The following is a 27,484-nucleotide window of genomic DNA, read 5'->3' as shown; positions in this document are numbered from 1 at the left end:
ATATAACAAGCTAATTAAACTTATGAAAAAAAATTATCTAACAGCAGCTTGAGCTATAATTTAGCTGATGCTGGAAGGTAATCAGCACAATCACAACTAAAAATGTTTCTGAGACTCTTTTTTGAATCTGAGCTGTGTTGAAAAGCAGAAGAAGTGGTCCAGGTAATTTCCACGCTGGTCGTAGCTGTGGGAAGGCTGAGGGCAGCACAAAGGGATGCAGCACAGGGTGCGAGTAATAATGAAAACTGGAAACACAACGATGCCAAGGGCCACTAGGGGTTAAAAAAAAGAAAAAAAAAGAAAAACAAGGGTTAGAAATGTCCACAGCATTTAACTGCAGTGACATCAAAGCCAGCAAGATGTTGAATGTGAAGCAATCACATTTCCTCTACTCGTGAACTTGAACAAACACTCTGCCCAGTCGTTCTAGAAAGAATCACACTTTCCTGTGCAGGATAAAAGCACTTGAGCCCAACTATGCTCTACCCAAGATAGAAAACCTAGATTAGATCCACTAAGACGTATACATAACAACCGCTGCGGGCAGCCGTGGCACACCGACACCCGACCGGCAGCATCCAGAGAGCGCTGGTATTGGCAAAGAAATAAAACTTTTACCGCATTAACTTTCTGGTGAGTGCAGACTTCCTGCTAATATCTGTTTCATTTGGCTCTTAACGCCACTGTACAGTACGCTTTGCCACTTTCACTGTAATGTGGGTCGCTTTGTCTTGCAACAATAACAAACAGGTTGTTCAAGCATTACAGCGATAAGCCGCTTTATGCAGATAAATCGAGAGCGCTGCTGGTTTGTTGAAAACGATAAGTGCCAACAGCTGAGAGATGCGATCAAGCATCATCAGACGGCTGACGTGACGGCGGAGGCAGCGAGGCGGCTGCCGGCGAGCAGCGCGGGTTTCCTGCTGCCCTCGGGCACAAAGTGACTCCCCACAGGGCTTTTTAGTTTGAGCTTTTAGCAGTTTTTCGACACAATTTTTCACTTTCAAATTCCACAGCTTACATTTTCATAGTTCATGTAATATTCTAGATATTTTGAGTACAACATATGCTTGATCGCTAACCAGGGTCTTCTCACCTGCGGGTGAAATCGTGAAAGAGAAATAAACGCTCAAATTGGTTTCTGATATTTTGGTGTGATTTAGAGCCATTTTATGGTGCCTTTTTTTAAAGCACCTTTACTCAATCTAAATCGGCCATTTTTCAAAATCAGTGCCCTTTGAACTTGTAAGGGCTTGTAAAGGAGGACTGGAGTATCCCACACTAGCTTCAGATTCAAACTCTGCTACCTCTGACTCCCTTAATGAACAAAATGTTTCCACAAAATAAGCATTTAGTGTTTGATCAGACATTGTCTAAGAACAACAGCTCTAGTCCAACTTGGGTTTTTATGCCGCCTATAGTCTGTTCTTTAATGTTCGCCTACAAGATCCACCGAAACAACTTCTCCAACTTGCATTTTTTGACAGAGACACCACAATTTTATCATGAAAGTAGCTCTGCACAAGGCGGCCATGGTCTACAGTGAAACAACAACTAGTCCTACATGTGTTCATATAACATCCTAAGAATTACAGGTACAGGAATGTTATCTAACATTCATTGGCTTTATTACTACAGATGCTCCCTTAGAGCGCAGAGTTCTTCTTTCAGCCAGCTGACTGGCAGTGTGTGGGAATAACTGAAGGACGGCCATTTTTGGATAAGCTGGGAAAAAAATTCAACTCACTCCAGCGTTATCTGACATCTCATTGAAAAGACGTCAAACTGTAAAAGCAGTATGAAAGGAACATTTCTGGTAGTTTACATTATTAACAACTAGAGAATGTTCACAGTCAGCAGTACTGTTTAACATTCTTTTTCAAAGGATGTCTCATCACTGACTGTGCTGTGAGAAATTTCTCTACGCAAGAATGACCGCATGAGGCAAAATACAATTAGGACAGAGGATTGACTCAAAGGAAGTCGGGTCTCAGAGGAATCAAACTTCCTCTTTCACTTCTTCTCCCTTCCTTTTGCTGTGCAAACGAACACAAAATATTATTTAATCAATCATTATAAAAAGGAGCTGATGACTGAAAAAGCAGCGAAACGCAACAACTTGTGCGGAAGACGTTAAATGTGCCGCACGTTTATTAGAACACAATTGTTATTGTTTGAAACTAGGGCTGGACAATTAACCGCGTTTGCTCTATAATCGCAAAAAAACAAAAACAAAAAAAATACGCAATTACCAAATAGCAGAGATACGTAATTTTGGGCTTTTTCTGTTTTTAAAAACACATTATTTCTCACTGGCTTTGAACCCAGCGTGAGTTATTATCTGTGACCTAATATTTAACTTTTTCCTTGTGCTTGTTGTGTTTTTTTATTTCTTTCGTATATTTGTTTTACTGTTTTATTGTTGTTTTTTGTTTTTGTATTTGTACAGCACTTTGGTCAGCTGCTATGTTGTATTTTAAGTGCTTTAGGAACAAATTTGGTATGGTACGTAACAAATTAATGGATAAGACGTGTCCTTTAGGTGTCAGTAACATGTTTAAAGTGGGTTTGCTCCACATGGAAGGGAAGAGAGTTGCAGCAGTGAGATAATCTAATTTTATTACTTATTGTAGAGCTTACATAATCAATGTTTTTTTTTACCAGAAACTTTCAGGAATCTCACCATAGCATTAAGTTCTGCTCAAACTGTTTAATACATTGACTTGTTTATTGGTTGCACTTTATGTTCAACGAGGATTGATGTCCAACTCAACAAGCTATTCTCTTGAATAATAATATTCTGATGAGTATAAACAATTCAATTTCATGTTTTAATTGGTCTTTGTTTACAAAAATGTTTTATCTACAGGCCATTTTTGTTGCTTGTGGTTGATAAAGAGAATTTGTTTTATTTAAATTGCAATCTCAACAATGGTTGAAATATGTCGCAATTTTGTTTTTTTGGCAAAACGTACAGTCCGATTTGAAACACCAAGATATGTAACAATACAAAGACATACGCTGCCCTCATTTCACCTAGTGTTTTTATGCGGGCACTTAAAGTAAACTATACCGTTCTATGACAGCAACAAATCGGAATAAAACTACTGAAATGGAAAAAAGAAAATGAAAAAAATAAAGCGAGACACGTCTGCAGACTGAACAGGACCCTGGCATCCAAACTGGCCAACCAACCAGAATTTCAAGTAACCACATTATATTGAGTGGTGAATGTGAATGAGAGGTTTCACATTTCACTACAGCAGTACTGAGACTAAGAGACACACGGGTCAGAATAATGTGGCGGTCCTGACCCAAGGCTCACTGAGGCCCATCTGCCAACTGTGTTACAGGTTTTGTTTTTCCTACTGCCATAACCAGAAATCTAGACGGCACGGGAACATAAAACTAGATATTTCGAGTTTGGCATTAACGTCCTGGAGGATAAATGATGCTCCATGGTTGTGCTTTAATTGCTTATGAGCTGAAAGCAGGCACTAATGTAAAAAGAATCATGTTACCCTGGCAGCTGACTCACTAAATCAATTTAATAACCCTTAACAGGCCACGACTAGCCTATGAGAAACTTGAGTCTATTGAGTCTAAAGCTGACGATGCAAACCTTAAAGCCTGCGTGGACCCTCCGCAGACAGCTCATGGTCGGCTCATGGCTGACCTTAACCTACGCACCTCCACTAACAGTCATTAAACAGCCTGTCATCAGGATGGGAGCCATACGCCGCATGGCAATTTACGGCTCTGAGGCCACGAATCGCTGGAAAGGCGTCAGACCAAAGAAATGTGCTGAAAAAAAAAATGATCTCATCCTGACTGAAGGGTACTAAACGGACAAATGAGGAAATGAACACACAAGTACCGTCAGCAGGAAGCTGGTAAACGTAGCATCTGAACACGCTCGGCTGACTGAAGCAAAAAAACAAACAACTGTCCTGCAACACCACGGCGTTGGAAAAAGAGAACGTCTCCAAAACCAGATGTTCTTTTTCTATGCAACACAAATAAGTGTTCAAGAAACATCTTGCAGATTACTCACAAGGATGGGTGACTGCTCCAGTCTACTTACAGTCCTAGATAGTAACTGTAGACATTCACAGTCTCAAAAGTTACTCACATGCCACAAAGCAAGTCTTCGGGCTAAAGAATGCGTGACACAAACAGAAAATTCAATCGGTTCTTGTAAAAGCATTGCTGTCGAGTAGAGCAAGCAGACATGCAGCTGGTTGCTTGCAGTGCTGAAAGCCCGCTCTGCCGTCTGAGGACAAATAATACGTGTTATCCAGTCATGGGCAATAAAATGTTTATCCACAGCTGTTTCTTGCACCAAAACTGTCTGGTATTAATCTGGGGCTGCACGGTGCTCTCTCACTATTAGAAAACACAATATTCATGTTAAAGGTGAAACCTGTTTCTGTTTTGTTCCAAACTATTCTAATGAGATCAGATGAAGTGCTTCTAGACGGAAAACCCGGTAAGCATGTATGAGACTTTTATTCTGAAATAGGATAGAAGGTGTTTGAGTTGTTGTGAGGTTTTGTGGTGGAGTCAGTTGGTAAAGACAGAAAATACTCTGGGTGTCCAAATTCAGGGGCTGCGTCCTTCGAACGCCGAATTTAAAGGCCGACTGCGTCAACGCGATGCGACGAAGGCTGTTCGAATTCAAATGCTCCTTCAAATGTAGCCTCCTTTTCCCCCATATTTGAAGGATGTGCCCAGCGTCTCCTTTGTGGCTCACCCTGACCCACGATTCGCTGCTGGTTGAAGAGAATTGTTCAAACGGAAACAGGAATGGTGGAGAGGAGTGAAGAGCTGTGAATACTGTCTGATATTTTACGCTTTCTGTGACATAAAAGTAACTTTTTAAAGGTTTTCAGGTGAGAATTCAGCTATGTAAGCCTGACATATCTGTTCAGTGTGTTGACATTTCCAGGGTTCTCACCGGCGCATTTCAGCGGCCTGTTAAACTCAGGGACAGTTGTATCGGTATCGGCCGATCGACCTCCTTCGAATTGGAATAACCATAACCGTAAAATAAATGGACCGCCTTAACCTCAGCTGAATTATAACAGATCATCTAAAACAGTTTGTGATCCGTGAAAACTCCTCTCATGAGCTGGATGTGTTATCTTTTGGTATCCCAATACCCTAGAATGACAAATGTATTTATATTTCAGATGAAATTCCCTTCCTTAAATATAAAAAGCTTCTGGAACAAAAACTATGGCAGGGCGATTTTTCTTTTAAACATATTTGTTCCAATTTTTTTTCACAAATAACTTGAAAAACTAAATATGCCTAAAGAATATTCAAGAAAACTTAACAAAAAAGATAAGCCTCAATATTTAAATGTAGACGGTGGCCTAAAACTAATTTACTGTCCATCTTCAGGTTTATTGGCACACACAACTATAAACAAAACATACAGCGCACAAATAAATACATTTACACTCACACATAATAGATTTGCCACAATAATATAATTTTCGGCACTATATTGATAGAAGCAAAAATAATACTCGATACTGGGCACCAGTTTCATGGCAACATTTTCTGAGGGCACAGGTGTGTTTTCGGTTAAGAGCAAAAAAAATATCCTGTGTGACAAACTTTATTTTTGTTAATTAGGGCTAAACCAAAAAGTAGGACAATCCAGCCCCCGTTTAGAGACATATATAAACCCTACTGTAATGACTGATGTATTTAAAGCACAGGTGTCAAACTCAAGGCCCGCGGGCCAAATCTGGCCCTTCAAGGTAAATTATCCGGCCCTCGAGAGCCAAAAAAAAAAAGAGGCATATATCCTTTTAAAGTGTATAAAGTGGCTAAAACTGTGCCTCCTGTAAGTGTAACTCACCCCAATATCAACTTTTATTGCAGATAAACTGTATAAACGGGGCCTAAGAGTGCTACTTTTATGTTACTGTGCATTTTTTATACTACTGTGTGAACTGGAATGAAATTATGAAATAAAAAGTATCGTCTCTACACATGCAAGCGGCCCTTTTAATGACTTCATGATGCCAAAGTGGCCCCATATAGAAATTAGTTTGACACCTCTGAATTTTAAAGCGACATCCAGATGTAATTGACTGTGTGTAACTGAAACAACAGGGACCTAATGAGAACAATGAAACCTGTAATGTAGCTTTGACGACAGTCCGCACATGGGACACCCCAGCCAACACTAGCTGTGACTGGGTGGTCCGGTAAGGGGCTGAGCGGCGTTTGAAACAGAGACCGGCCAAATCCTGCCAGAGAAAATAAAATCATCTTCTTATTTTTCCTCCGCCGAGCCAAAATGAGGTTTTTATTTGATCTTCTCGTGCTATTAAACCTGATGACTGTTTCGACGCGGCGGCGGAGCCAAGTCATTTTAATAAGCACATAACTGCCAGAGTCTTGTCAGTGCCTGTGGGTGTATTTCAGGCACGACACCACCCTCCTTCGGAGTTTGGCCGCGCTACTGATACAACGCTGTGAAAAATAACATGAACTGATATTATATGGCACTACTCGTTGAGGCAGGTTGCTAACACAAGCCGTGGCAAAATGCATGTCAGCGTTGTAACAACACAAACTAGGCAAGCACAGATAAACAACCGATTTTAGCTCATCTCCAGGAAATGACTGAACGTTGCTCTAGCAGAACGGCGGCCAACTCCGCCAAGGGAATTAGAATACTAACGTAATGCGTTTATGAAAAACAAAGAGGATTGCAAACTTACACATTTGCATAAAAACTGTGATATTGATAAGTAGGAATTAAACTAAAGCCCCGCCCGTTCAATCTCGACCATGGCCTTTGTTTTACCTGTTTCTCTGGGGAGTTGACTTAAAGGAGTCTATGACTACGAGCCAAGCTCCAGCACAATGTGGTCTGAAAGGCCAAGATACACATCAGCTCATTGACGGGGTTTCCTGAGGATTTCTAAGCACTGGGAACATTTGATAAGTCTCTGGACTGGACGCAGACTTAAGAAAGGACTATTTAAAAAAAAACAGGCCTATGTCCAGAATACAAAAGCTAAGCAGAAAAAAAAAAGCCAAATGAGCAGCTGACAAAGAAAGCAGCTGATCTTTTTGAACATTTTCTCATAACATTGAAAGACGGGCTTGCTTGACCCGTGATCTGAGTTTTCATATCAGCTCTTTCTGTGACCCGGGCCTCGGTTTTCAGATATAGAAACTGGGCAGCTGCTGAGAAAAATGCCTGGTGCGCCTCACACCCACTTAAAGGCCTGAACCATCATCTGTGGACGATCAGCTGAAGAGGCCACGTGGGAGACGGAGTCAGTGTGTCAGCGTTAGAGGCAGGGACAGGATTTATAACCGTCACATTTATCCACACGCTTATTACGAACTTTTAAACCTTTCAATGGCTGCAATATGTTAAAACTGATCAAAAACATTTAGACACAAACTAGATAAATACCTTCATGGAGAAGCTTTTTAACCCTCTAACCAACCAACCACCTCAGAAAGAAATATTTTTAACATTAGCGAGGAAACTCTACTCTGAATTTTATCCGTATTTGCTGACACGAAACAAAAGTCGAAACCGGCCAGCAAGGAAGCAGAACGATGACAAAACCAGACGGGTCTGATGCCTAGAAAACTAGCACACTCCTAACAGGTTTCTCAACACTATGACAGTGGGGGTCGCTGGCCTTACAGCGGCAGCTTCAATTAAGAAGAGGTATTTCACTTAGTGGCGGTCCTTGCATGAATGGGGCCCTGGAGGAGGCCCTCCATCCCAACCATAACAACCCTCTTCACATACAAGCAATAAAAAAACACAATCCTCTGACAAAACCTACTCTGCAACAAAAAAAACAACCTTTTATTATGCAACTTATCCAAACCATCAAGAAACAAGCATGCATTGATTGATACGTTTTTGCATCAGTAACATCTATAACACAATTATACCTCTTTTACTGATTCACGACTCTAAGTGGGGCCCTGACCCCAACTTTAGAGGCTATGGGGGTAAAATTACAAGAAGTTGTATTTCTGTAAGAACTCTTACAAAAGAAGTGCAGCCGTCCCCTTGCATTAAAACGAGGGATATTGTACATCTTGGTGTCCGTTGGCTCCAGAAAATGCACACATGCCGCCGTCTTTATGTCACATGCTACAACTGCACTCCCACACAGCGGCCCGGGTTGTTGCTGCCGCTTCCCTTAATGTAAATAATTAATAAACCCTCATGGGCCAAAAATAAATAAATATCACAGCCTTACAGAACAGTAAAAATTGGCCCTTAAAATCTGATTGGTGAAGTTCTAGTGAAAGTGACATTTAAATACATCTAAAGCAGCCAACTGGTTGCCTTCTACTAACCAGGAAGTGCCTTCAGCAAAGACGCCATTATGCTGGACTGCTTCAGACTTTAGGAAGGGTGATTTCCAGCACAATCATGTTGAAGTCCTTTGTGTCAAAGGAAGACTTCATCTCTCCTCCTCGGGCATGAAAGCAAATCTGTCTTGCCATGAGGGTCTATTTATATTCACAAGGGCATTCTTGAGCCTTCACAGTCACGCGGGCCCCTGGACAGTAGTTATAGTCACTGATAGCTTGGAGGCCCGCTAGGTTAAAAACTAGAAGTTTTAGCTGAGAAAGTGGGTCGTATACTTTCAATATGTAGCCTGATTGTTCCTCTGTCGTGAGTCACCGTTTACATCTACCACCAAAACATCAATCCTAAAACAGGTTCTTTCACTTCGAGCTTTGATGGCGATGCCCTGGAGACGAGGACACGCCTGAAAGCAGTGAGTCACGGAGCCACGACGGAGGAGGGTACAAGGCATGCCTAGACTGCGAACACGTCCTTTCTCCGAAACTTTGACTTGTGACACAGAAGTCAGCAAGATATCCCATCAGTGTTAATGTAACGTGAGCCTCCGGTCAAAGCTGCTCAGGCTTCGGGAACGCTTACCGAGGCTGAATGCTTTGGAGGACCCTCACCAGACCACTCCAGGTTTCAATGCCTTCCATGAAACACATCAGTCCTGAAGCTGAGAATAAATGATCAATGATTGCGTCTGTGACTCTCTGCTCACAACTTGATCCGGCCAATCTGCTGCTAAGCTGATCTCTGGTTCTGAAACATTACAGCAGCATTATGAGATTTTATCTGAGGGCTAATTCATCAAGATCATTGTGTATCATAATGCCAATTTAGAAATAAAACAAAAACGTGTGTTATAATCTGAAAAAAAGAATTAATATATTCCAACAACAGCTCACATTATGCCAAGTCTGCTCAGGCAGACAGTAACACCCTTTTTTGGAAAGTTGAGCAGAATAAAAACGGATATAATTCACAAGAAGAGAAGAGAATTTACAAGAGGAACCTAAAGGAAACAATGTAGAAAATGCACGTAATTCAAGAGCAATAAACATGGTTTATTACCATATTTTATGTAACTATGCAAGTATTTCCGCTTTTAATCAACGGCAGTATTACATCTAAAGTTACGTAAGGTTGGACAAAGTTATTTATTATTGATACTTTCTAGCCGCTTTCTGTCATAATGACGAGTCCTGTTAGCCCTCCCACGTGAGCCGGCTCACCGGGTTCAGCATCTTCTGCAGGAGAAATAAGACTTCTCACAACAGGAATGATCTAAGAGTTAATAAAGGGTAGTAAATACATCTTCCAGCAAACATCAAAAGACGGAGGTAGCGTTCTCCTGCATATGCCTCAACTTGGGGAACATAAAGAAGTCGTACAGCATCATCCGTGAGGGTGTCCTGGCATTTAATGAGAGCGTGTGAATAATTCACCCCACCAGTGGCCTGGAGGACGAAAAAAAAAAAAAAAATGACTGCAGCCATCGTTAACTATTCACAGAACCAGCATTATGTCCGATGCGCACACACTTGCATGTGCAAACATACTGTAAACACACAAATATACATAACAAAAGGCTTCTGCCAAGAGTACCCAGCCATCTGCCAGCCCCAGAGGCTCTGGCTCCTCCTTCAAGGAAACCCATTTATGTTTTTGTTTTTTTTTAATTCAGACCAACGTAGTAATTAGCTCAAACCCAACAGTGGAGCAAACTACAGTATCTACCAGGATTCCTGAATGTGAAAACAAGTGTTGATACAAAACAGTTCAGCTTTCACATGCAGTGTGATGAAATAATGGAGAAAACGGCCCAAGCAGATATAAATCTTTGTTTTTTGTATTGCTCTGCATACTTCTTTATAATCATGCTGTTACAAAACGCTCATGTTGAGGCGTTACGCTTTAGTCGTTATTCCAGTTTGACCATAATCGATCTTTGATCATGTGTGAGTGACGTCAAAGAGCACGCAATGTTTTTAGATCAGAATATCAGGCTCCACTAAAACACAAGGAAACAATCTGACTCAGTGGGATAAGAGCTGATTTATCAGATGACGTCGTCCAGCACTCTGCAGCTGGGATGATTATGGTTTTTCTTCGGATTTGCCATCTTATTTCCTTTCTTCACATTTCTTGTCTGATGTAGTTATTGTTTTATATCTCTAGAGACAGATAGACAGACAGATATAACAAGACTGTGCTTGTTAGTTATAAAATCTGAACTCCAGAGTAAAAAAAAAAAAAAAACTCCTGTAGCTTCAGATTTAGAGCCAAAAGCTGCGAAGATATCTCAGTCCATATATGACTCAAGTTCCTCTTTTTTGGTGATGGCCCAGTCCTCCGGCACCTAAAGCTATTTCACTGCATCACACGCACTGAGGTTTGAGGAAGTAGCCGTCATGTGGCTGCAATGCGTCTCAAAATCCGCGCTTCTTCTAAAGAAAACTACTGTCATCAGCTTTTGTCCCGACACACCGCCGCTGGCAGGAAAGGTCAAGAAAATGGATGGTTAATGTGGACTAGGTCCATATTGGTGCCGTCACGCTCTGCTGAGCCTTTCCCCTAATACACAGATAGCAAGCAGCCTATTTCTGCAGCATCTGAGCGAGTAGACTGAAAAAAAACCCAACAACAACAACAAAAAGAGATAGCCGTCATGTGGACAGTCAGTCTCCACAAACTGATCAGATGAAAACAAACAGCAGCTCTGCATGAGGTTGACACCAAAGTCACATTACCTCATCGTTTCTCGTCAGATCAGACTGAATTTCCTCTTTCGGGATTAATAAACTCCTCCAGCTGTGAAATGCAGAGTCACTAAAAAAAATTTAATCCTTCAGGTTGTTTTTAACATTTCCTCAAATCTAGAAGTTGACAAACACTTTTCCTCCATATTTAGTTTCTCGGGCTTTCAAGCTTTGGCCTCTAAATGTAACAATGCTGGCCAAAAACATCAAGTGATGGGACCTGCACATCATTTTATATTTTGCCTGTATTATTACATCATTTTTCAGATTCAATCAGATTAAACAGTACTCTACACTACTTTTTAATGCATCAGAAACATTGACACCAAACGTGGTATGTACTAGGGTTATCAAAATAATCAATGTCTCGACATGATCAATACTAAAAAATAAATGATGCGAAGATACAGATCTGAATAATCTATATAAACTAACCCATCCACTGCCGTGCTTCGTCCCTGCAGCAGCCCACAGAGACACTCCCGTCTCCTCTCTGCAGCTCCACACGCACACCTGACCCAAATAATGAACTGCTGCTGGAAGTTTTTAAGTCTGGAGCTTTCCCTGGCAGACAGACAAGAAAAACACAATGCTAAGCTAGCATTAGCGCCCCCTTTGAGCTGTGCGGTGATGCACCACAGCTACTACAGTAGCAAGTGGTGCTACTTCTACTCGAGCACAATTGTTAGCTCCTTCTACCCACCTGTGGGCCCCAATAATTAAGGTATTTGCGCAAGAGTCCATTTACAAAACAATATTGGTCTTTTTATGCTGCTTCTGGAGTACTGGCTTCTTCCTCCCTGAGCGGCCTTTAAGCCAATGTTGGTGCAGGACTCTTTTCCCTGTGGATCAAGAGCTCTCTTACCTGCTTTTGCCAGTGTCTTCACAAGTTCCTTTGTCTTTGTTCCAAAATTGGCTCACACATTTGGTACCACAACACGTTAATGTCTGGGACACAGAACCTGTTTTCATCTCAAACGCCATGACTAGCTTATAACTTTGTAGGTCATCGTGGCACCTTCAGACATCAATCAGACGTCTGGAGGCCCACCAGTCTCTCCCAGTTATCTTTGTCGTTTTTGTTTCTCCCATGTTGTGTCACACATGGCAGCAGTGCGTTAGAGGCATTGTCTTTATACAGGTCGACAGGTGTGTCTCCAGTCAACTCAAACGTTGTTACGTAACCTATCAGAAGCTTACAAAGCCATGACAATCAAAAGCAAAAAAATAAATAAAAATCAAATGTAAATATACATACATGTAGGTGAATGTGAACTTTTAAATATGAAAAAAAGTTATAAAAATGTCTGTTTAGCAAATAGAAATTATTTTGTTAATCTTAACAGACCCAAAACTGGAAAAGATTTGCTCTGATTTATTGTTGGAGAAGTGAGGGGAAAACAGGCTGGATTTATATAAAGTGTAAAAATTTGGTTTTAACTACATCTATGAAAGGGGATAAGCACGTTCTTGATCAGAGACGTTTCATAGCCGATTTCTGAGCTCTGGCTATCTTTGAAGATTTGACCAGCCGATACAGATTTGAGCAAATACAATAACTGTAGAAGATAAAATAACAGGATTCATAATATTTCTTTCTAGACTTCCCTCCATAACCAGTCAATTATGTATACGGCATTAGGAGCAGAGTTACTGCCACACCTAGTGTGAAAAAAATTAACAGTTTTACTGATAAGTTGGAAAAAGAACAGAATGATTAGAGCTGACATCCAACAAGAGCAGGTAGTGCGGTCCAGGTAACTAGCATCTCTAACCAATCAACAGTGTCTCTGTGCGTTAACGAGAGAACATAGACTCTACCTTAAACCAAGATGCCCATAAAAGTTGACAGCTTTTCTAAACCCAGCATTACACAACCATCAGAGGTTGAAAGCTCAAAACTATGAAACCCAGGACTTTTGCAGTTATACGATAATCCCTTCTGTTATCGGCGGAAAGCTTTCTTTTTCTCTCATACCTTAAATGCAACGCAGGAGAGTTGTGACATGTCATAGAAGATAAAGTTTCCTTTCAAGTAGCTTTTTACGTCTCTATGCTTCTGCTGACTTTATTTCAAAACAGCCGACTTTGAGATTTGGTCAACTTCCACACAAAAGAGTGTAATGTGAGTTACAACAGTTTGGAGCCATTTAAAGAGACGCAACATTTCCGACTGACTGGACACCGATCACGCTCCATCACGCTGAAAATTGTCCAATTTTTGTCAGCGTTTCTACCTCAGTTTGATTTTTCCAACTGCTTTGGACGTTTTTCGAATTATTTCACGTGAGGAAAACAAAGAAGCTTTTTTCCACCAAATGTTAAGGATATTTTGCAGATACGCTTTACAGTTGGCTGGTGGGAGGGTTTATAAGTTTATCGGTGAAAGCACGCCGTTCGTTTGGAGTTTACCGTCTTCTTCCCTCAGTAACACCATCCGAAGGAAGAGTGTTAGCACAACCTGGTAGCGCTTAGTTAGTTCAGTGATGAGGTGGAAAAAGAAAAAACTCAATCTAACATTTGAGGTGTCGGTCATGTTATGTTTGTCGTTTATGTTTGCGTCAGCAACATGAAGCTCTTCACAACAACCCTCTGCGGATGATGATGGCGGGTTACATCGCGTGCTGCAGAGGCCTGTCACCAACCACGCGGAGCGAGCCACGCCCAGCAGAAGCGGTCATCTTCTCCGGTTATCATCAGACACCCTGCCCTCTGAGGTCTTCGTATGGGGGCGGCTCATTCCATCACGCACACAAAGGCCGGGCTCAGCAGAAATCTGCTAAATGACAGCAGCGTTTCGGGCCAAAGCAACTGAGTCCAGCTGAATGATCCGCATTGTGTCCCCCCACAGTCAACAGGGCGGGGGGGGACTAGAAAAAGCAGAGTTGTTTTGAAGAGGCCGTTTGGCAGGCCGCTGTTCTTATCCGAGCAACGCAGGAACAGGCATTTCCACTTGGGTCAGATGGAGGCTTGTTATGGGCCCAAAGAACATAACCCACCAGGTGGTGACATGAAGCATGCCTCCACTCAGAGAGACAAAAAGGGCAGAAGACATACTCTGCATACTGTAAAGACTCCACTATTAAGCAATCTGAGCTTGTTGAGACAATATATAAGCTTTTTTATAACCACACTACTCTGAATGATTCCGGGCAGAATTGTAAAATGCACTTTTTCCTTATAAACACTGGGTAACCAGACAAAAAAAACTAAACCTAAAATAACATAAGTGCAACAAACTCTTGAATCTCACACCTCTGATAAGAGATAGGTTTAAAGAGAAGAGTCCTCAAAATACCTCATGTGACAACAGCAACGCTATGTTTAACTGACCAAACCAGAAAAAACATTAATGTGACCAAATGTCACAAGTCTGGCAGGAGAAAAATAAAACGGGCAACAAATTTGAAAGAATCAAGACGCACCAGGCTGAATGGACGATGTTTCTGTCTTTGAGGCTGGAAACTGTAGGAGCAAACGTTCTTGTGTTCACCCTGAATCGACTCTCACTTTTAGCATTCGGCTCAAAGCAGTGACATGTTTGACCTGGATGGGATTCGTTTCCACGTACCATGCCAGGTCTTGGGTCAGCGCAGGGTCTGTTAAAGCTTCCACCCCTGCGAGAACAGAAAAACTGGTGCCATCTCAGCTGGGCCAGACGGAAGAACCACTCCTCCGCCTGAAGGTGGGCCCAAGGAGATCCACAACCAGTCGAATCGTGTCGAGCGCCATCTTCAGAACCAGCTGATTTCCTTTCATTTGGTTCTGAATATTTAGAACGAAACAATTAAACTTCAACGTGACTCAGGCTCAGATGTAACAAGCTCACCCTCACCGTCAGCTCTTTGTTTTTCTGTGTTATGGAGTCATGAGGGTCATGGCATAGAGCTGCAGCCAAAGTTTCAGTTTCAAAACAAGTTGCTTCAAAACGGGTTTTCGTTTGAATACTGCAAGGTTGTTTAGGTAGATTCTGCCGGGAAAGCTTTCTTTGACAGGAGTTACACACTGCGCTGCTTTGATAAAAACTGCTGAACATGGCAGATCAATGCAATAAAGATGTTTTGAATGACATAATGATGTGGGACATAGCTGGTTTTTCTCACGTGAAGACCTAAATAATTAAATTAAAAATCCACCCGTTCTTTTCTATTGAGCCCAACAGAGCTTTAACATAAACAACACCATACATCCACCTAGCCAAAATACCCAAAACTAGGTGCATCCTAAAGCACAGAGATGAAGGAAAAACTAGTGTTTTAGTTCTCAACTTGATTATTCTTATTATCAATACCAGTTAGGAGGTTCCTCTGTAGAACCAGGCCTCAGTGAGTTTCTGCCTCCCAGTCTCTTCCCTTTTGGCGATACTTTAACTCTTTTCTATAAAAAGCCTTAATGGGGGGAGGTTGTGTCCAAGACAATTATTCTTACTATATAGTTTTGCTGTGCAAAGACAACCCGCTGAGCAACATTTTATGATCACATTTCCTCATCTCCTTACTGTTCATGTATGTCACTGCTATTCCTGTTGACCTTACATGTATACTGTGTTTTTATCCTGCCAATAGCACACGTCGCTGGCCTGGACTTTTCTGTTTCTTCCCAACCTCTTGTTAATCTAGAATCCAGGAAGAACAACTGGTTCATAGTGATAAAACTTAGAATACTGGAATATATACACCATAACCAAACCAAAATTGGAAGCTTTACATTATTAACATTACAACTTAATAAATAAAAAAAAAAGTCTCATTAATGGCGGTCCGTATAACCATCTACAATTTAATTAAATCAACCAGGGTTGTGGCTTCATATTCTTTGTTTTAGAATAACCAACAAACATCGCTGGCGGGTCTGCAAGCACTATGTCCACGCTGCACGTAGAAAAACACATTAGAGAGGTCCGTCAGCAACATCCTCAGCAGTGACAGATATATAATAGAAAAGATAATACTATAGTTGGACACCCATTTGTTTTTATTTCAGAACGTCAACAGAGAAACCAATAAAATCATCCTGAGGTCAGAATCAGCCAATGTTCCCCCAATCGCCTGTGATCAGCGATCAAAGAAATAAACAAAATGTTTCTAAATTAAGATCACCCACCTTCAGCCAATAAATGCATCAAACAACAGCATGCAATGTGATGCCACTTTGTGTATGGAAATAACTAAATATAGGCTAAGAAGATGATTTGATGCATACATGGACATAATTTTGTGTTGGAATCAAAACTACTTCACCAAAGAACATGCAGCACATTTATTTTTTTTCTTTAAAGGAACTATACCTGACCGTGCACAAATTTGAACCGTGAGCAGAACAGTTTAGTTTGAACTGTAAGCCCCGCCCCCAACCATTTCACCCCCAATGAGAAACCCTCAACATCCACAAGACTAAACATGAGCCTCAGGCTTCATAGACAGCTTTCTTTGGCATAAATGGCTACGTCTCGGGTAAATTATATTTTCCTATGTGAATGGTCAACCCTTAAATGTGCGTCATGCTGCTCTGTTTACATACCCTGTCGTGCACACGCTGGAGGAGCTGCTGCTAAACAACGGCTCCACACCTCGTTGTGCCACTGGCAGAGAAAGTTCTCCAGGTTTGTCCCCAGTTTGCTGCTTTTTCCTATTAAAATAAACGCCTGAACTCGCATGATGGCACAGATAGTCAATTGTTATCAAATTATGTCTTTTAATATCATAATACATTGCATAAAAAGCATTTTTCTAAACCAGACAGAAATAAATTCAGGTATAGTTCCTTTAAGTCTCATAAACCACTGAAAACAAAGAAAACTAGATCTCAGCATCGCCCAGGAAAAGCTCCATCTCTTGAGCATCTCTAGTTCACATAAATACTGATGTCAAAGGAGACAGAGACGCCCTTTCCGGGTTTGTTACCTACAGTCTGAAAACAAAGTTTAGCGCCCCGGCGGTAACCACGGCACTTCTGTGTGTGTTTACTGTGTGCTTTAAGAGGGGGTTTCACAAACCACAAGCACTACACGCTTTGTTGAAGGTACAGTGGTGTTGGATCTGCACCTGGAAAAAAAAAGGGCATCTCTGACAAGACGACAACCAGGCAATATCTAGCATCATCAAACTTTAGTTTAAAAACAGTATCAAAGTCAACGCTGGGTCTAATTTATAAGGAATACCCATTAAAAGGAATATCCAGATAAAAAAATGACCAACCCTAAGCGATACAGAGAGATGGGACGCTTTCTGAAACCAAAACTTTCAGGCTAAAGAAAACAGACTGATGACATTTACAGGCTACAGACACAACACACATGGAGTATTATCTGATAACAAAGAAAATCAGGGAAACGAGAAAAGAAAACAAAGGCAAAGGAAAAGATGTTGCGGAGTTGCTGCGGTAGATGTAATCCTTTGACTTGATGTCTGTCGTCTCGCCCGGCAAGCGTCACAGAAATGATATACTGAAGCCAAATTAGCAGCTTCTTAAACATCTACGCTTTCAAGGACCTGAATCCTAGACATTTACTCGACAGACAGTTATTTTCCAAAAGACACAGCAAGAATGGTTGTTTTTTTTAAGCAATTATAGATAGAAATGGTGGTGAAAATTGTCTGGAGACCATTTACGGCCAATTTTAGGCTCGACTCGCCCTGATCAGCGATCACCAGCTCAGAAGCCAGAAATTGGATGTTTTTTTTCCAAACAGCCCCTCAAACCCAACAGGTCGTGTTGACAACACTCAAACTCATCGTGCAGAAAGAAAGTTATTATTGTGAGAAGACAACTCAGCTAGCCATCACAGAGGAAGACCATAGCAATGCCAACCATGCTAATGTTGAAACTCACGCTGAATACTGATACAAGATGATAAACCCATCTTAAAAACGTCAACTAGGGCATCAATTTGACTTTTGTTTTTAAAAATATTAACAACGGTAGTGAGCATGACTAAGTTCTTGATGCCGCTGAACCGGGTTTGATTCCGGTCTGAGGTCCTTTACCGAAATGTCTCCCCCTCCTAAAACCCCTTCCCTGTCAGCCTACTTTGTAAAAAAAGAAAAACAACTAGTGCCACAAAAAAAAACAGCATTTTTTTAATTAATTTTCTTTTTAATTGTTAGGTTGGATATATTTTTATTTTGTCTGGATCTTATAGAATTTTTTTTAAAAGATTTATTTTTGGAATCTGACAATCATCACGGAATATCTTAAATGCTAACAATTAAGCATAAGAGCCTCCGGCCATAACCTTGGGCAAAATATCAGTTTTCCAGAGTCACTAATTGCTTTTATTTAAAACAGAACTACGACTTCTTCTACTAGCACTTCTTACTACTTTAAAATTAAGAATACACCGATTAATACACCAGTGTTAACTATACCATATATGTTTTATTTTATTTTAAGCAAATTCAAGCAAATGTTTCAACAAACTCCTAATATACTTAGACGTGGCTTTTAACTGTAGTTTTTAAACAGTGCTGCCTAAACATAAGTGACAGTAGGCGCTGGTTTGATTTCCACACCAGCGCCATTGAGCTAACCCTGCCTGTAAGCTGAATTCTCGCACTATTTGCGCGTTCACAAACACACCAGAATCCATCTTGTCCCACTCCCACCTCAACCATTTGAGAAGCCAACCAAAAACGGGCCAATCACGTTGCAGTATTATGGTTTAAGGCGGGACATACAGCTGTGACGAAAGCAAGAGCCGCAGCTGAACCAAAATAAACACGGCAGCGCAGGAAGACGCACGCTTAGCTGCAGCTGCTATCACGTCTGTTTTGTCAGAATCAAAGCGCGCCTTGACTAGAGTAACTAGCTGTGGTTTATCATGGCGCCTGCTGCTTCCATTTGATACCGTGATTGGCTAAAACCAACCTTTGGTAGGCGGGCACTCTGTGCCGCTTCGCCCAATCACCTCAGAAGGTTTTGCTGAATGTCTCAGCTTTCCCCAAACGGATTGGATGACAGCAGACCCAGACTGATAATGCGTAGAACGGAGAGTGCCACACATTAGCAATCTAGCGTGCCAGGTTACCGTTCAGGTGGGGGGGGTTTAGCAAGAAGATATATTTGCAAATATATGGTTTTCTTTCTCTCATCTCAGCCATCTGACCGGCAATCCACACCGACAGAATGGGAAAGGGCCGGCGATGCATTACTCTAAGCTTCACAAATCTGGAGAAAGCTAAAGTTAATCAAGAACTTTTTATTATACAGCCTTTAAACCGTAAGAACGTGACCACAGCTATTTTCCTGTTTTGTTTTGAAAGCGCACCCGTTTCAAACCTTGGTATACCCCGACACCGTTGTTAACCGGTTCATACCCATTAGTAACCGTATAATCGTCACACCAGTAAGAATCAGCAGAAATCCCAGAAAATGAAGGCTGCAGGCGAAGACTAGACAGGATGACTGGACTCGTGGGGTTACATGAAGCAGGTCAATGGGGGGGGGGTGGGGGGGGGGGTTCTGTCAGGGATGTGTGACACTGTGTCATTGGTGAGGTTGGGGAGCCACACAGCTGCTCTGGGGGGGGAAGGGCTGCCTTGGACCATGTACTGGACGGATGGTATACAGACATGTGAAAACAAGAGGCAAATCAAGCGATCGCTTTCATAAATAAAACAAATTACAACACACGATCATTTGGCCACGAGCTCGAGGACAGACGAGCATCACGGGTGGATAAGCCTATAATTCTGCTAATGGCAGGTTTACACAGGTGACTCAGGTCCAGCGCAGGTTCTGATGAGCCCTTGAGCCAACACGGCTATACACAGTACGAGTCCCGGCCCTCCTCGCAGCCTTTTGTTCCTCTAACACCACCAGCAGGATGATGACTGGAGGCTCGCAGTCGGGGCATGTCAACAGGAATCACTGTGACTCACGGTTCCACGGCAATAAAAAAAAAATATGAAAAAAAAACTTGTCTCGAGCGGAAACCTGGGCATGAACACACCCTGTCAGGGGCTCGCGTGACGTTCATCTGAACGAACATGTGGTCACAGGTGAAAAAGGAAGAGGGGGGGGGGGAGGCACGAGGAGGCAGCCAAGGTGACAAGAGAGTCTAGCTCTGATGGTCAGACCTTCCCAGTAGCTACCCCCCCGGTAGGTCAGACAGCCACACACACACAATGAGCTGTGGCCTTGACATTTCTTCACAAAGGAGGCGAGCTGCTGAGGACAAATGTGTCCGAAGTCGCGTTTGGGTTCTCGGCACGAAGGGAAGAAGGGGAAATAAATGGAAGAAAAAAGTCTCGTCTTCCCCGGCAGAAACGCCGCTTGTCATGCTCCGCTAGCTGGTAAACCCACATCCTGTATTAGCTGTAAACCAGCTAAAGCCTGAACGTGCCGTTGTGTGTCCCCCCATTCAATTTAGCGGAGAGAAAAGTAGTGAAAAAGTGGGGTTTTAATCAAAGCCCTTACACACACACAGACCTACACGCCTATCCTGGGTGGAGGGGAAAATAATCACTTAAAGCATCCCCTCCACCATCCTCCTCGAACCCCCTCCCTTACCTTCAGACAGCTCCAGGTCCAACTCCGCCAACTGGTCTCGAACCTCCTTCGGCAGGGCGGACAAATCCACGCCGCGGTCCGCCATGACTTCGCCGAAAAACACGAGAACAGTCTATCAATGTGAGGGGAAAAACTAATTGGGCTGTCGCGGAGAGATTTTGAAAAAAACAAAAATAAAACCCCTCCCTCAAGACACAAAACAAGCATCAGAGAGGGAGAGACGGCCCATCCGCACGGCTTGCCCTTCCGCCATAATGGAGGAGGCGGTGGGGGGGAGTCACCAACGGCAACGTGTGGTCACGTTACCTCCGCCTTGCCTCCGTTGCTGCTTCGCCGCAACCGAGGCGACAGGGCACGCTGGGACAGCTGCGCCCCCTGGCGGCCAACCAACAGAAGCGCGCACACACGCCTCTCCGCTTGAACTGCAAGACACCGACACAGGGCGTACATCTTCACCAAAGTATAGGCCACGACACGAAAATACGCCCGTAGCGACTTCTGCAAATAAGCTTTTTTTTTCCCTTTCTTTTTTTTTTTTTTTTTTACTTTTGGGAGGAAAAAAAAAATAGTACAAATATGTAAACACTTGACTTCTTCATACCGCTTTTCAGACACTACTAATTAAAGGTCACATCTGAGGTTATACCTGCAGATTTGTACAATTGGATCGTTTTTTGTTTTCATTAGTAGTTTCTATTTATTTTCAACACGAATATGCATGTGTAGATTGTGATTTTCTTGTAATTTTTGTTTACCGATCTCTGTGAAAAATTCATTCACTCCAATGAATGTTAAAACTAGATCAGAACACAGCTATCATTTTTTAACAATACTACTTAAAAATGTGACCTAAAATATTCCGCCTTTTTTGCTTTTTTACTGTTTTTGAGCTTCTTTTATAAATGTATACTTTAAACAAAAACAACCTCACAACCTTACTCCCTGATCAAAATGGTGTCTTTTGAAAAAAAAAAAAAAAAACATGTTTTGTTTGTTTTTTCGTGACCCAAATGTTTTGGATGTTAAAACTATTGTATCTACCAGACAAGGATAACTTCACTTAATTCGAGCTTTCAAATGATGAATTTCTTTATTAATGCAAACCAAACTTTTCCATTTGTGAAAATTGGCACCACCTTTTTTAAAGTCCCGATAAGTATGATTAACCATATTGCTTTGGTTCAGTTTTACCACCCTCACCCAGGCCTGATTTAGGCTCGAGTCTAGGTTTAAGAAAGCCCTTAAATAAATCTTGTGTGGCAAAATTACATTGGCTAAAACGTCTCAAAAAGCCACTCTTGTCCCGATCTAAAGAAATTTAGCAACAGATGGGAAACAAAGTTGTTGATTTCTTTACAATTTTTTAGTAACAAAGGTATAAAAAATAAATTTTTAAGGCTCCGGGACTCAAGTATATCCCAAAGGGAGCCAGTATTCACAAATGGAGAATTCAAGACCTTTCCAGGAGGAAAATCCATGGTTTCCTACAGCTATCCAAAAACACTCAGTCAAGGATAGACCAGCAAGGTGCATACCCACTGACGGCTGGAAGACTGAACAGATATGGCATCATTCTTCGCTAATTTCTTGTGTCCCCAAATTTTCATACAGATGAGGTAACACCACATTCAACTAAATCAGTCCAAGACAGATTAAGTCCTTAACTGTACCCTAAAATGTGGCATCCATCAAACAGGTGGATGTAAAAAGCACATTTTCAACTAGTACCTACACATTAAGTACTGCCATCACTGCACATGGTAAATAAAAAAAAAAGTTGTTTTTTATATAACGACTTATACATATTCATTTCAATTATTGAAATAAATTACCCTTTTGGTGATATTCTAATTTATTAATATGCACCCGTTTAGAAAAAAAGAAGAAACCGAGTGAAATGATCTATCCAGGAAGGAGACAACTAAACCCAAAAACATCACCGGGGGAAAGAAAACGGAGAGAGCTCAACTAAAGTGGCAAGTAATGTATACATGGAGAGTAGAAAGAGAAAACAGAGAGGATGAATGTGGTCAGTAAGTCTGCTAACAGCCTAACAACAGAGATGGTTCAAGATGATCTAAGCCACTCCAACTATAAGCTTTATCTAAAAGAAAAGTTGATGTCTTAGGTTTTACAAGTAGACTCGTTTTCGCAGATTATAACGGGGTGCTAGTTCTTCAGAAAGGGAGTCTGCTAGCTCAAAGGAAATGCTCATTGATGAAATATAAAGAACCTGAAAGGTTAAAATTACAAGTTAGGAACACGTATAACAGAAAAAAAAAAGATTTCATTAGAATGTAGTTTCTTTAATTAAAACTGCAGCACTTAAAAGTGTTCATGGTATTCCACTTGGACATGCATGGAAAAGTAAATATATTCATATAGTACAGATATGTACAATAAAGCAGTTTCTAAAATCATCCATCCGACAATGGGAGTGAGAAAAAAATAATCTGAAATATACAATGTGAAACCTTGTTGCATTTTTCTTATACCATTTAACTGTTACTTTTCATAACAATCCGAATATTAAAAAGGCCAAAGACTGAAATTCAAAATGCAAGTTGACCAATTAAAAAAATAAAAAATAAGTTAGACAAGAACAGTCAAAAGACATGACCAGACATCTCCTAAAAAGATTTAACAAACTGTGGTGACTTTTCTTTTTGAAAAAAGGTCCAAGATTCTTCTATAGAGAAAGAGATACAACCCGATAAAAACAAACTGTTAAATGAAATTAGTCTATATTCATCAGTACAATCAAAAGCAGTATGAGAAAGGTTGCACAGTGTTTACAACACCACACAACAACAAAGAACAGTAAATGACAGGAGAAAAAGGTGCCCATCACACAAATGAAACAAAAATATGAGCGCTATATCAGTTGAAACTTGAATTTCATATAAACGATCATTTATATGGGACTGCTGGAGATATATATATATATATAGATATATATATATATATATATATATATATATATATATATATATATATATATATATATATATATATATATATATATATATATATATATATATATATATATATATATATATATATATATATATATATATATATATATATATAGCGCCAGCCAGTAAAACAAAAATGCAAAATTGCTCGGGTCGCCATTGGGACTGTAGGGTGAGAGGTTCGGTTGGAGCATAACAGTTTTGGTGAGAAAATTCCCCTTCACATCTCTGGTACAAAGTTAAAAAACAAAAACAACAAAAAAAAAAAACTCATGAACAAACCTCTGTTCTGAGAAACAAAAGAGCTGCAAAAAAAACGTGACCCAATGAAGAGAAATACGAAGCCACAATAAACTCTTACTTTAGTGCATACTAAAGGATCATAATAGAGATATCTTGCTTTTTGAATATAGTATCCTGTAAATATATGATCATAGTAAACAAAAAAGGACAGAAGTGAACAAGGACAACAGGAAAAGCATGTTATGTCTGTGTTTATGCAAAAATATATATATGTCAATATTTAGTAAAATATCTGGGAAAGATTTCTAAGTAACCTTTCAGATGTTTCTGTTCTTAAAGCTTTTACTAGAAAAAAAGTATTTTCTTTGTTTCTCCACCAGATGACAGACAAGTACAAATATTTTCCCAATTCTTCCCTGGCAATACAGCAAATTATTTAAATTCTATAATAAAACTGTTGCGTAATGTCAGAAACCAGCTAAAGTCAATGGCTGGTTTCCATTTAATGTGATAAATACTTTCTCCAAGGGTCTTTATATTAACATAAGCAGTTTTTTTGGATATCCAACTGAGAACATTGGAGGCACAAACGTGATCCTAAGGCCAAAAACAAAGTCTTTAGATGTGTGTGACCGTGTCAAAGTGCAAGAAACAAGTAGTGACAGACTACCGTATTCTTCGGACTATAGGGCGCACTTAAAATCCTTAAATTTTCTCAAAATTTATGGTGCGCCCTAAATATGACTACCGTACATGTTGTGCTTGCCGACTGATTTTATGTGGTGCAATGCGCTCAAAAATCTGTCAAAATGTGTAAGTATGACTTTGGTTAGCAACGAAGCCGCTCCGCTCATTGGTTATTTCGGAGCATTATGGTAAACTGTGTCACTACCTGATCGGACCCCTGAGCTGTCTACAAGACTGCCTGACTGTAATGTCTAAACTAGAAGTGCATTGATGTAAGGCAGGCCACGCCCAGAGTACGCGCTAGCATCAATAAACCAAGTAAGTTAATTCTATATAAACGTTTATTTTGGCCTTATGTTAGAAACAGGGCAGTGTAGTTCACCTACTCTGTCCTCTCTATAGAGACGGATGGCTCTCCCTCAGGAGAGAGCTGTGTACGCGGAGGGGCGGAGTGATATTACACACTTGGGAAGACCGTTTAGTACGCCATATAATCCGAAAAATACGGTAGATTCTGTCACTGTAACTCAAAATAACAGTCAGACTATTTACTTCCTGTCTCACAACAAGTACCAGGTGGTCTTTGGAGACCTGGGGATTATGGCTTAGTTTAGGTTTGGTAAAGAGCACAGAGACTTAATTTTTTTTTTTTTCTTTAAAAAAGGTTCATCACACTTCCAACGAGCAGCAAGGATGATCCGCCATCCTGAGAAGTGTGAAAATAACAGTTACACAAAGTCCTGGACCCACAAAAAAAACAGAGTAGTTTCACATAAAGTGAAAAAAAGGCAACTAACTTACAACCCACCTGAACAGTCGACCTGATTTTCATTGAAACATGAAGGACAGCGGAGGATTAATTCCCTTCAGGTTAAATGGAAAATAAAAAAAAACACTATTAGAAATTATAATCCAACGTATTTTGGTAATAGGATTTGCCAATTTGAGAAAAAAAAAAATTATATATAGCTGCACATACTTTACACCCACGCAGGAAAAGTCACATGCGAACAACACAGCTAATAATGCATCAGATCTGAAGTAACTACTTATGTTCTGGTGCACATAAGTATACCATCACACACAGTTAACACGTCTTCAACATAAAGGAGGGTGAGGTAACGCGCATGGGTCCATGACCGGATCATATGGCTGTGGAACCGTGGTTAAAAGGCAGGGAGCGCACCAACAGAATCAGGAGAACTTGATCACGTTATTGCGTCTTTTGAGCTGAAGATGAATGAGACGTGCAGCGATAGATGTGTGGGTGTGAACGCGGTTCTGAATGTCCGGGAGCACGAGGCACTATTCCCAGCTGAAGACAGCATAGAGCCTGGTGTGCTGGATCCGTTTTGATCAACAGTTTTTATGCAACTATGAGTTTGAAACTGTGCACATTGGCAGTTTTTAAAAATCACGGCAGATTAACCCACGTACTTCCTTACAGTCTGGTGAGTGGGTCATTTTCACCCAAGGGTGAGGAGAGAGGAGCAGAAAGGCAAAGAGGAAGGGTGATCGGAGTCCAGCCCCTGTAGTTTATGGCAAAGTCAACAGGAAGCTCTCCCTAAAGTCTCAGTCCATTCCCAGAAGGCTGCTGATCGCTGCTGAGCTCCAGGCCACAGCTCGATGGCTCCACAGGCGGATTAAAAGAGGAGACGCGGGAGGAGGGTGGGAGGAGGTGTGAAATTTGGACCTAAAGGCTGCGGATGGTGGGAGTCTTTTCTACCCCTGGGTGGATAAGCCAAGTCTGGGCCAGTGGTGGCGCTGCTCATCATCTGGCAGCCGACTGGGACTGTGCAGTCATGATAATGTGAGAGGGTCCACCCTCGACCCTCTGGTGCTGCTGACCCATTCCTGCCAGCACCGACATGGCCATGGCCTCGGCTGCGGCTCTTGTGCTTAGCCCGTTTTGACCCGCGGAGGGGCTGGGTGCCAAAGAACTGTGCTGAATCACTGGGGCTGGGGAACCTGTAGGCTCTGAGGTTTCTTTGAGGCTCTCTTCTGCAGCTGCAGGAAAAAAAACAACACAAAACAAGACAGATTTATTAATAAATGAACAAACTGAGTTTGATACCTGAATGCAAACCATTCTACCAAAACAATGGACGTGACATTTGTTGTTTGCAGTTAGGATGCAGCTAAATGTGTTACTTCTCAGTCTGGCTGTTGATACATTTTTTGCCAGGGGTGTGACTTTGTGTGCCGTAGAGCTGGGTAATTAGTCGCATTTGCAACATAATTGCTATTTTAAGAAAACAATTTCCAAATCGCAGTGGTCTGCAATTTTTGGCTATGTAACAATGAATGGATAAGACGCGTCCTTTAGGTGTAGGTAATGTGTTTAAAGTGGGTTTACCTCCACATGCAAGGGAAGAAAGTTGCAGCAGTGAGATAATCTAATTTTATTACTTTTTTAGAGTTTATATAATCAATGTTTTTTTATCGGTAACTTCCAGGAATCTCCGCAAAGCATTAAAATATTGGTCATACATAGACTTGTTTGTGCACTTTATGTTAAACAAAGATTGGTGTCTAATTCAACAACCTGTTCTCTTGAATAATAATATTAACATTTCTTGTTTTAAACAAGTCTTGTTTATAAACTTTTTTATTTACAGGGCATTTTTGTTGCTTGTGATTAATGCAGATAAAAGTCTAAATTAAACCGCAATCGCAATTTATAGTTGAAATAAATCACAATTTAGATTTTTGGCAAAAATCGCACAGCCCTAATGAATTAATCTGATTGGATGAAAAATGACACAAAAAGCACTGATTGGCCACGTCTGCACCCCCAGGAGAATCTTTAAGTAACCAATTAGAGGCCAGCATTAAGTCACACGGAAGACAAAAGATTCACAATATAGACATATGTCCGGCGTCCCACAGCATTAAAATATAAAGTTAGACTTGCACAACAAATAACCCCAAAATGGTATATAAGAATG

At 41.0% G+C, this 27,484-nt stretch overlaps 2 protein-coding genes across 5 annotated transcripts in view; both read right to left on the bottom strand.

Moving 5' to 3' along the window:
* dip2ba (disco-interacting protein 2 homolog Ba) overlaps nt 1–20,900 on the bottom strand; it is a 72,184-nt gene extending 51,284 nt beyond the window's left edge. For both annotated transcript variants that reach the window (XM_012870574.3, XM_012870576.3), the window contains exon 1: nt 20,632–20,900. In XM_012870574.3, coding sequence (XP_012726028.2) covers nt 20,632–20,716 — 85 coding nt within the window. In that variant the 5' untranslated portion in view covers nt 20,717–20,900. The remainder of the gene's footprint in view (nt 1–20,631) is intronic.
* A 2,975-nt stretch (nt 20,901–23,875) lies between these two features.
* The window catches only part of atf7a (activating transcription factor 7a), a 28,528-nt gene continuing 24,919 nt past the window's right edge, over nt 23,876–27,484 (bottom strand). For all 3 annotated transcript variants that reach the window (XM_012870652.3, XM_021320512.2, XM_012870651.3), the window contains one exon: nt 23,876–26,543. In XM_012870652.3, the coding sequence (XP_012726106.1) occupies nt 26,308–26,543 (236 nt within the window). In that variant the 3' untranslated portion in view covers nt 23,876–26,307. The remainder of the gene's footprint in view (nt 26,544–27,484) is intronic.

This window comes from Fundulus heteroclitus, chromosome 1, assembly GCF_011125445.2.
Source record: "Fundulus heteroclitus isolate FHET01 chromosome 1, MU-UCD_Fhet_4.1, whole genome shotgun sequence".
Lineage (NCBI taxonomy): Eukaryota > Metazoa > Chordata > Actinopteri > Cyprinodontiformes > Fundulidae > Fundulus > Fundulus heteroclitus.
Note: the sequence above shows the minus strand (reverse complement) of the source record. Positions and strands in the feature narration are given on the sequence as shown.